At 35.2% G+C, this 10,790-nt stretch overlaps 2 protein-coding genes and 1 long non-coding RNA gene across 3 annotated transcripts; all 3 read right to left on the bottom strand.

Annotated features, from left to right (window-relative positions):
- Positions 1 to 1,360: 1,360 nt before the first annotated feature.
- On the bottom strand, positions 1,361 to 1,813 carry LOC125420893 (PRA1 family protein E). Its single transcript, XM_048468235.1, has one exon. It carries the CDS (start codon positions 1,811 to 1,813, stop codon positions 1,361 to 1,363), a length of 453 nt encoding a protein of 150 aa, XP_048324192.1.
- Positions 1,814 to 3,272: 1,459 nt separating this feature from the next.
- LOC125420943 (uncharacterized) lies at positions 3,273 to 7,427 on the bottom strand. The gene is made up of 2 exons (XR_007239237.2): positions 5,716 to 7,427; positions 3,273 to 3,805 (listed from the first exon to the last, which is right to left on the bottom strand). It is a non-coding gene; the product is annotated as an uncharacterized LOC125420943 (long non-coding RNA).
- Positions 7,428 to 8,277: 850 nt separating this feature from the next.
- Positions 8,278 to 8,679, bottom strand: LOC125420894 (PRA1 family protein E). The gene has a single exon (XM_048468236.2). It carries the CDS (start codon positions 8,677 to 8,679, stop codon positions 8,278 to 8,280), a length of 402 nt encoding a protein of 133 aa, XP_048324193.2.
- Positions 8,680 to 10,790: the final 2,111 nt, after the last annotated feature.

Raw genomic sequence — 10,790 nt, forward strand, 5'->3', positions numbered from 1 at the left:
GGACGACGCTAGAGAAAGAGAGAAAGAAGAGAGAGAAAGCGAGAAGAGAGAGAGCGGGCGAGCGAGAAGAGCGCTTTTTGTGAGTTAGTGCTGGTATAGTCTGAAATTTATAGGGCTGTAGGAGGGAAGGAGAAAAGTAAGTGGCGATTAAAAGAGGCCGACGACGCCGTTTTCCGGTTCAATGAGTCCGACGTCCTTTCAGCAGCTGAGATTTTTAACCTTTATAACCAACCCAATAAAATGTTAAAATTTACAAGTGTATCAGGTAGCAAAGGATCCACGTCAGCATTTTGGTTACAACAAGTTGCCTGTATATAGTTCTTTGATCGGTTGCTGATGTGTACTGTTAGTTACGGAAGTTAGTACTGTATTAGTTTCTGTTAAGGCAAGTTCGTTGTGCAGTTATGCTGTATAAATAACAGCTCAGTACACTGAGTACTTGCATATTAATCTTTACATTTTGTTGAATGGTAAAAATATCAAATTATTAAAGAAGACAAGCTTCTACTTAAAAAAAAAAAAAAAAAAAAAAAAAAAAAAAAAAACAAAGATTTCCGGAGCAGCGTTTCTCCAAATGTTTAATTTAATTACAGGCACTGTTTCCTTGAGCCATTATGTGATCCCGATATTTTTAAATTGGAAAACCTATGGTTAAAATTCGTTATGGAGCAATCCATAGTGATGCACTGGAAAAATATTTTGGGTATTTTCCAATAAAATAAAGCAAGAATTTATATAGCCTGGGAGCATCTCCGCGATTTTGATAATTTGGTAAATAAAAGAGGAAAACGACGCCGTTTGTAGAGATTCAATGGAACCAAAGTCGTTCTAGCGCTGTCCTCCAATTTTTAATCCAATCATGTGCATTGTTCTCGTACGCCATTATGTGATCCCAATGTCTTTCTTCACCGTGTTAGTGTCTCTTTGGTTCGATACTCTGTTTTTGATAATTTGGCACGTCCTAAATTACTTAGAAAAAGCAATATTTCATGAATTATATTATAACTTCATCCAACCACACATATAAACGACATTATAATTGGCTTTAAACCAGGTCTTCATTCATTTTTATGTATCGAAAACAGATTCAACGTACATTTTGCACAAGGCAAAGAAAGAAACTACAAGAAATTGAAAAAAAATAAAAAAATAAAAAAAACCAAAAACCAAAAACCAAGAATATTGAAACAACGCAATAAAACCAAAATGTACGAAATGCCAACGCTAACAAACGGAGCTTAATTTCCCTGACTTTTTAGACCAAATCATATGCATCCAGAAAATCGAAGCCCATCTGGTTCTGTCCCAATAGGATGTGGGACCCCCAGTGAGCTCGGGCTGATCATCACGACCTTCAGGCTTATTGCAGTTCCACGTACAGATCATCCGTACTCCTAAACAGGGCGTGAATTCCAACAAGCACAAAACCAATCGAGGTTGAAACTAAGACATTCAGCCAGAAACCGGTAGAGATCAGAGCAAAAAGGGTGAGGACCCAAAGAACAGCCAAGAACCCGCGGCAATCGACATTGCAGTTTATGAGATCAATTAGATCGTCGTTACAGCAGTAACCGACCAACCAGCCAAAGAAGAAGATGGTGAAGACGACGATGGCGAGGGGGTTCCATAAGAGGCTGGTGAAGAGGATAAAGAGGATGACGATGGAGTAACTGAAGCGGAAGTAGTAAAGGTTGTGCTTCACACGCATTATGGCTTCGCCAAAGGTGCTGGGACAGTTGAAGAACTCCAGCAAATGCGCGTCTTGATCTTCCGCCAGAGACAACGCCATGGCATTCCAGCTGGTCGAAGCCATTTAGTTGATGATGAAATGTAACAAAAAACCTAGAGAGAGAGAGAGAGAGAGAGCTTTTTGTTTTTTATGTATCAGTGCTGGCATATTCTGAAATTTATGGGACTATTGGGAGGGAAGGAGAAAAGAAGTACGCGATTAAAAGAGGTCGACGATGACGTCTTGTTTTTCAATAAATCTGAGGTCGTTTCAATGATGGCTTTTTCCCAAACTTTTTCAGAGTATCTTTGACAGTGTGACAAACTTTTATTTTTATTTTTATTTTTCAGTTATTTACTCTAAAGCTTTGTAAATAATAACCCTTTCAACTGTTAAATTTTACATATTATTAGAGTGCATCGGAGAGCAAAGGATCCAGGTGAGCATTTTAGTTACAACAAGTTGCATGTATCGTTTTGTTAATCAGTTGCTGAATGCTGATGTGTATTACAGAAGTTAGAAGTGTAAGTTTCTGTTAGGCGCCAGTTGCTGTGCACTTTTATAGGTAGACGAGTAGTTGTATAATCTTCGGAATTTGGACAAAGTATCATGATTATTTACCAAGGCAAATTTGTACTTAATTAACAAAAAGTAATTTACAGAAATCCATAATAATTCAACAATATTTTAATTACTATATAATTGTAATAATATTCCTTTTTTTTTTTTTAATTTTATGAGATAGTAACATCATAAACCAACTTTTACGTATTTTAATCTTTAATTTTATAAATAATCCTTAAAATTGTTAAAAATTATATATGCATATATATATATATATATATGATAGAATAAAAATTAGATGGATTCGAAACTTCATGATTCTAGATACAAAAATATATCACATCAAATAGATTTCACTATAAACTCCATATTTTTTATGTTTGGAGACCACATGATTTTGAGACCATCTGATTTTTTGCTTATGTGATGAGATTGTATCGGATAGTAAAGCATCAACGTCGGCATCTTACTACAACAAGTTGTATACATATTTGTTAATCAGCTGCTTATGTGTACAGTTCGTTAGAGCAGTTATAACTGTATTACTTATACTGCTTGTGCTGTATAAGTAACTGCTCAGAGTATTTGGTAATCTTTACTTCTTTACATTTTGGACGAAATTTCAAATATCACCAAGAATTATTTAGGAAGTCAAAGCTGTCCTTAAAAATTGAGTGCATCTTTCACAAGCGGAAAACCAGTCAACATCGAAACCATAGAATTGAGCCAGAGACCCCTGACCACGCCGTTTATTGATTGATTCATTAATGTAGAGTCGACGTCGTTCCGATATATATATTCGAGCACTGTACGTGTTAAGAGTATTTTTGGTTCTTAGCACAGTGTTAATCAAGGGTGGCACCATAATTTGATAAGTTTGTTAGGTTCAATTTAGGGTCCTAAATGACATACATAGAAAAATGAGGAAAACAAAGGGAAAAAAAAAAAAAAAAAAACAAAAGAGCATTTCCAGGAAATATATAATATAATACATGATCAACCACATTTATAAACGATATGACATTATAATTGTCTTTAAAGCCCCAGCTGGTTACATAATTGGCTTTAAAGCCCCAGCTGGTTTCATTCATTTGTTATATATGTAATGTGGCAAAGAAAGCCTAACTATACATTTGCAGAACATTTTGTGGAACGAAAAGAGAAATAACTAGCTACAAGATTTAAAATCAACAAAAAATCTTAAAAGCAATTAAAGAACAAAACCCAAGAAATGAATCGATGCCATGCTAGCTGTACAACCAAATGTATGGAATTAATATGCAAACGATGCCAAATGTATGGAATCAACAAAGAACCAATCAAGATCAAACCGCGACATTTGAAGCAGCAGGCGCTGTTGGAGACTCCGTCTCCCATAGGACGGCGTGCAATCCAGCAAGCGCAGAGGCAATCCAGAATGAAACCCAGAGATTCAAACAGATATCGAAAACAAAGATCATAGCCCAAATGGTGAAGGCCCCAAGAAAAGCCAAGATATCAATGATATCATCTCTGCAGTTAATGATCGAATTTAGTAAAAGATATTGTGGGATATTCTTGGTGGAGAAAAGAAGGAAGAAGGGGAAAATATAGAAACTTTTTTTTTTTTTAAATGTAATTTTTACATATGTTGTGGAAACAATAGCTTCCTATTTATACAAGTACAAGGTGGGTTCTTTAGCCAACTAAACAATTCATTAACATTTTAGGTTATAGGAAGCAAAGTTTAACTAGAACACTTATAGACATGAGAAAGTCAAATCAAACTTAAACTCTTACACACATAAATATCCTAGGAGGTCAAGTTCAACTTGAACACTTACACACATGAGGAAATCAAGTCAAACTTAAACTTTTACTTGCCACCTAAGTATTTCTAGAATTCTCTTTAGAAATGTGCAGCATTAATTGCAACACTCCTCCTTGATGCACATTTCTGTTACTCCAATCTTGATTCTTAGTAATTTGAATTTGCTTCGAGGTAGTGCCTTGGTGAAGATGTCAGGTAATTGCTCTTCAGTCTTGCAGTATTTGATTGCAATTTCTTTATTCGCCTCAACTTCACGGACGAAGTGATATTTTCTTTTTATGTGTTTGGTCTTGTTATAGAACATTGGGTTCTTCACCATTGCTATTGCTGACTTGCTATCACAGTATATTGTTTTTGGTTCATTTTGTAGTTCTCCAAAATCTTCAAATATATACTTGAGCCATAATGCTTGACTTGTGGCATATGCAGCTGCAATATATTCTGCCTCTGCAGATGATTGTGCAACTGTTGCTTGCCTTGTAAACATGCTTCACAGGTACCATTGATATCTTCAATAGTTGGTAATTCACGCATCATGTTATTTTGTTGAAGGATCTTGAGGCCGTTGAAATGAAAGTGACCAAATCTCTTGTACCAAATCCATGAGATGTCTACTTGTGCTTTCATGGCAACTTCACTAGCATATTTCCATTCTATTGGAAAAGATCTATTTCCTTTCATCTTGATTTTTGCAATCTCCATAGTCTTATTTGTATTGTCATATATTGTACATGAATCACCTTCAAAGCGCAGAGAGTATCCTTTCTCTATCATTTGACCAATACTGAGGAGATTTTGATTTATTAAAGGGACTAATAGTACATCAGTAATGCACCGTTTACCCTTTTTGGTTTCTACAGCAGTGGTTCATTTTCCTGTAGCCTCTATAAATTCCTCATTTCCAATTTTAACTTTTGTTTGTATTTTATTTAGGCTACAGAAAATACTTTCATCTTTTGTCATGTGGTTACTGTAACCACTATCTAAATACCATGTGTCTTTTTTCTTCACCTTGTGAGATATAGAATAGATGATTTTCTATGTCCTTATTTTCAGGAAAATTAGATTGATGTGTGTTTTTAAGGCGACAATCTTTTTCAACATGCCCAAATTTTCTACAAACTCTGCACTGTGGTTTTCCTTTAAACCAACAATCTTTTTCCAAATGACTTTTTCTTTTGCAAATATCACAAGGAGGATATTTGTTATTTTTGTTTTGATTATTTCTAGAATTTTCATATGGTTTTTTCCATCCATCTTTGGTATTTTGAGACTGCATTTTTATTTTAGACTGAAAGGCATTTTCCAAAAAATTTTCATTCCACCTACTCAGTTTTTTCTCATATGCTTCTAGAGAGCCCATTAATTATGTTGCTGTTAAATTTTCAATATCCTTTGATACTTCTATAGTTGTAATAATTGCATCATATTTTTCTGTGCAACTAATTAAAAATTTTTCTACTACTTTCTTTTCAGAAATATTCTCTCCATAGGCTCTCATTTGATTAACTACTTCTTTTATTCTTGAGTAGTAATCTTTAGCAATCTCATTGTCTTTCATTTTTAAATTTTCAAAATCTCTTCTCAAAGTCTGTAGTCTTATGGCACGTACCTTAACATTACCTTGAAACTCCTCCTGTAGGGTATCCCATGCCTCCTTTGCTGTTGTAGCTCCTATAATCCTTGGAAAGATTTCATCCGCCATGGCTTGTTATAGAATGAACAAAGCTTGGGAATCTTTTTGTTGATTCTCATCAAGCTCCTTCTTTTGATTGTCTTCAAGAATGATAATATCAGCAGGAATAGTGTAGCCCTCATTGACAATATCCCATAGTTTTTGGGATCTAAAATAACTGGTCATTTTTATAGACCAAAAATCGTAGTTTTCACCACTGAAAACTGGAACTGGAATTGTGTGGAAGGTGTTCTCGGCCATGGTGAATGAAAATAACTACACCTAGTTTATGAACAAACCAGGCTCTAATACCATTGATAGAATTTAGTGAAAGATATTGTGGGATACTCTTGGTGGAGAAAAAAAAGAAGAAGGGAAAATATAGAAACTTTTTTTTTTTTTTAATGTAATTGTTACATATGTTGTGGAAGCAATAGCTTCCTATTTATATAAGTACAAGATGGGTTCTTTAGCCAACTCAACAATTGATGAACATTTTAGGTTCTAGGAAGCAAAGTTTAACTTGAACACTTATACACATGAGAAAGTCAAATCAAACTTAAACTCTTACACACATAAATATCCTAGGAAGCCAAGTTCAACTTGAACACTTACACACATGAGGAAGTTAAGTCAAACTTAAACTCTTACTTGCCACCTAAGTATTTTTAGAATTCTCTTTAGAAATGTGCAGCATTAATTGCAACAGTTAAAGAGCACCATTGGGAGTTGGTAGTTCAAGTAAACGAGAAAGCAAACAAAGACGAGGTTGATCAAAACGAACATGCAGGAGGAGTGCACAAAGATGCTCAAGAAGAAGATATAGAAGATAAGGATGGTGTAATGGGTGGCGAAGTTGCGGAAATTGTACTCCACATGCCTTGTCACTTCGACCAAGCTATTTGAGATGCTCAATGCCATATTGCTTACCGGTCTCAATGATGAGCGTGAAGATGACGTAACAAAAAAGCCTTCAAGACCAAGAATCCGACCTCAACCCACGGAGAAAACGAAATAGAAAGAGAGAGAGAGAGAGAGAGAGAAAGAGAAGAGAGCTTTTTGTGAGTTCTGGACCCTTTTTGCTGAAATTTCTCGGAACCAGACTAAAGAAAGGGAGGAGAAAAGAACGCAATTTTGATATTAAAAATTAATGTTAATAAAAAATAAATATTAATGGACATCGTTTCTGTGGTTAAACAGACGTTGTTTACTTGCGGCCATTTAAAAAATCCATAATTATTTGACTTATTTAATACTGATAATATTGTAAATTGCAGTAACACTTGCTCTTTGTTAGTACTTAGTATCCCTGCATATTTTGTTTGATTTTGTATTCTAAGGTCCCTAATTTTTTTTTTTCCAACGGCCTTGCATATTAACAAGCATACAGATACTCAATTAAACCTGAATTTTCTTATTTGAATTGGAAAACCTGTTGTTAAAATTCGTTAAGGAGCAATATCATTTTTTTTTTTTTTGGGAGTAATAGGAGCAATATCTAGTTGGTTAACCATTATTGGACCTACTTACATCACTTAGCTTCAATAAGTCCACAATAAGATATATATATATATATATATGTTATTACAAGTCCACAATGAGATAACAGATCCCCTTAAATTTTTCACTTTTTTTTCTTCCTTATTTGTAACTGCCTCTAACTGAAGAAACATTCTGTAGTGTGTTGCGGGCTTTAATTGAAGATTATTAAAATAAATAAGTCTAAAACTCTTATAGTATTGCATCTAAGTGCCAAGTAACGAAAGGGGTAAAAAATACACAAAATAGAAAAGAAAAAAGTGACCAATCTTTGGTATTTATTTTGACCAAAAAAAAGAGAACCTTCGGTTATTTATGAACAAAATTTAGCACGAATTATATTGCCTGAGAGCTTCTTGATATTTGATAATTTGATAAATAAAGAGAAAAACGATGCCCTTTACGGAGATTCAATTGGGCCTACGTCGTTTTGATGCAATGTAATTACGTGCGTCGTAGCTCGTAAGCTATCCCAATATATATTTGTTGAGCTATGTTAATTTCTCCATGGTTCAATACTATTTTTTTTGCTAATTTGGTAATCACATTTTTAAGGTCCCAATAACTGACTTAGAAAAAGAATCCCAGGAATTATAATATGACTTCATGATCAAACCGCACTTGTAAACAACAACATAATTGACTTTAAATCCAGGTCTTCGTTCATTTTTATGCAGCAAAAAAAGAGTCAACGTACATTTTACATACATTTTGCGCAACGAAAAATAAGCAACCACAAAAGATTGAAAAACCAAGTAAAGCAAAGGATAAAATCCAAAATGAAACATTAATGCAATATAACCAATTCAAAATGTGTAACTATGAGATACTAACGTACGCTACCAAAGGCGCTTAATTTTCCAGCCTTATCAAGAACGATTACCAAATCATCATATATCTAACAATCAGAGCCCATCTGATTCAGTACCACTACGCATGGGACTCCCAACAACCTTCAGCTTATCGCAGCTCCACGTGCTGATCATCCGTGCTCCTAAACACGGCGTGAATTCCAACAACTACACAACCAATCGAGATTGCGACCAAGACATTCAACCAGAAACCAGTAGAGAGCAGAGCAACAAGTGTGACAACCCAAAGAACAGTCAAGAACCCTTTCAAGAGCTCAGTCAAATCTTGGTTACAGCAGTAACCTAATAACATACCAAAGAAGAAGATGGCGAAGATGACGATGGAAAGAGGGTGCCATAACACGCTGATCAAGAGGATAAAGAGGGTGATCGTGGAGTAACTGATGCGGTAGTAGTACAAATTGTGCTTCATGCGAGCTGTGGCTTCGCCGAAGGTGCTGGGACAGTTGAAGAACTCCAGCAAATAGGTTCCTATATGATCTTGCGCCATGGACGGCGCATGAGCATTCCAGCTGATCGAAGGCATTGAATTGATGATATGAAATGCAACCGAAAACAGAGTGAGAGACAGAGTAGAGAGCTTTTTGTGGCTGAATGGTCTGAAATTTATAGGATATTTGGAGGGAAGGAGAAAAGAAGTGCGCGATTATAAGAGGTCGACGACGCCGTTTTGTGCTTCAATGGGTCCGACCTCGTCTCAATGCTGGCCTTTCTATTCCAAGTAATGGTTACTGACACCGACTCAAAATTGTGTGTGACATTGAACACCTATTTTTTTTTTTTTTTTTTTTTTTAAAGTTGTTTACCCTTAAACTTTATAAACGAATTAACCCAGGAACTTAAACAGTTAAAATTTACATATGATTAGAGTGGATCAGATCGTAAAAAGATCCACGTCAGCATTTTGGTTACAACAAGTTGAATGTGTGGTTTGTTAATCAGTTGCTGATGTGTACAAGTTGGTTACAGAAGTTATAACTGTATTAGTTTCTGTTAAGGCAGTTACTTGTGCACTTGCGCTGCATAAATAACAGCTACGATAATTCCAACTTACGTAATATTAAATCAACATTTTAATTACTTAGGAGTACTAACAATACTCTTCGTAAGTACTTAACCCTGCATATTTTGTTGGATTTTGTATTCTTCAAGTCCCTGAAATTGAACGCCTATTTCTCAGAAGGTAAAACGAAACAATCTAAAATGCTTGCTATATTTATATTTCTGAATATGGAAAGCGGATTTAAAAACAAGCGACTGGAGAATGTTAAACATGCTTGATCGTAATGACAACCAACTCTCGGGTGGTATTCCTAGAGAAATTGGAAATTTGAGCAACTTAGCAGTGCTCGACCTTAGGATGAATGATCTTTCTGGAGCACTTCCCCCTTCCATTGGAAACTTGAGCAATATATTTCGTAGTTTTCTTTTTCGAAATAGCCTTTCTGGACACATTCCAAGAGAAATTGGAAACTTGGGAAATTTATTTACTCTAAAGCTTCTTGAAAACAAACTTTCTGGAAATATTACTAGATAAATTGGAAACTTAGGAAAGTTTATTCCTACAGAAATTGGAAAGCTAAGCAACTTAGAAATTCTTGACCTTAGTTTCAATAATCTCGCCGGTACACTTCCTGCTTCCATAGGAAAGTTGACAAATCTACATATGCTAGCTTTGCTCCAAAACCAGCTCAATGGATCTCTTCCTTCAACAATGAACAACTTGACTAGCATAAAGAGTCTGCAATTGGCTTTGAATAGCTTCACTGGCCAATTGCCACAGCTAATAAGTGGTGGTGGATCACTTCAGAATTTTAGTGCCAGCCCAAACAATTTTACCGGCCCAATTCCAAAGGGCTTGAGAAACTTCACTAGCCTTATGACTTAGGCTGAACCAAAACAAACTGACAAGAAACGTAGCAGAAGCTTTTGGTATATACCCAAACTTGAATCATATTGATCCAAGTGGTAATAAATTGCACGGTGAGTTTCACCAAAGTGGTGGCAGTGCAACAATTTGACAAGCCGCAACTTCTCCAACAACAAAATTTCAGACTCCATGCCACCTGTGCTTGGTAAGGCAACTCAGCTACTTGCACTTGACCTTTCCTCAAATCATCTATCAGGAAATATTCCAGAGAAATTTGGAACTTTGAAGTTGATGCGCTAATTCTGCAAGTATACGGGTCCCACAAATAATAAAGTGATGAGTGAGTATTGTTCCCTCGATGATTGATATTAGAAACTTTGCTAAGTACCAAAATTATTGATTAATTTTTTTATTTAGGAACCCAATTTAACTTAAAACTAGTGTCAACAAAAATTAAAACTAATATTAAGATTAAACTAAAACAATGGGACAAGAAATCAAGAGAAACAACACACACAAATAATGGAAATGGCAAATATTATGATCTAAAGCTCTAGGATATTGATTTCCCTCTTATTCTTCCCATAATTGAACTTACTTTGGGTGATTACTATTGGATTTCTATCCTTCATTCTAACCAAAAGGTTTCTAATTGCATTCAACTTCCTATCCCTAGGAAAATTAGAATCTATGAATAATCAGTGGAAATTCAAGAATCCCTTCCTAAATTA

This window comes from Ziziphus jujuba, chromosome 10 (assembly GCF_031755915.1).
Source record: "Ziziphus jujuba cultivar Dongzao chromosome 10, ASM3175591v1".
Classification (NCBI taxonomy): Eukaryota; Viridiplantae; Streptophyta; class Magnoliopsida; order Rosales; family Rhamnaceae; genus Ziziphus; species Ziziphus jujuba.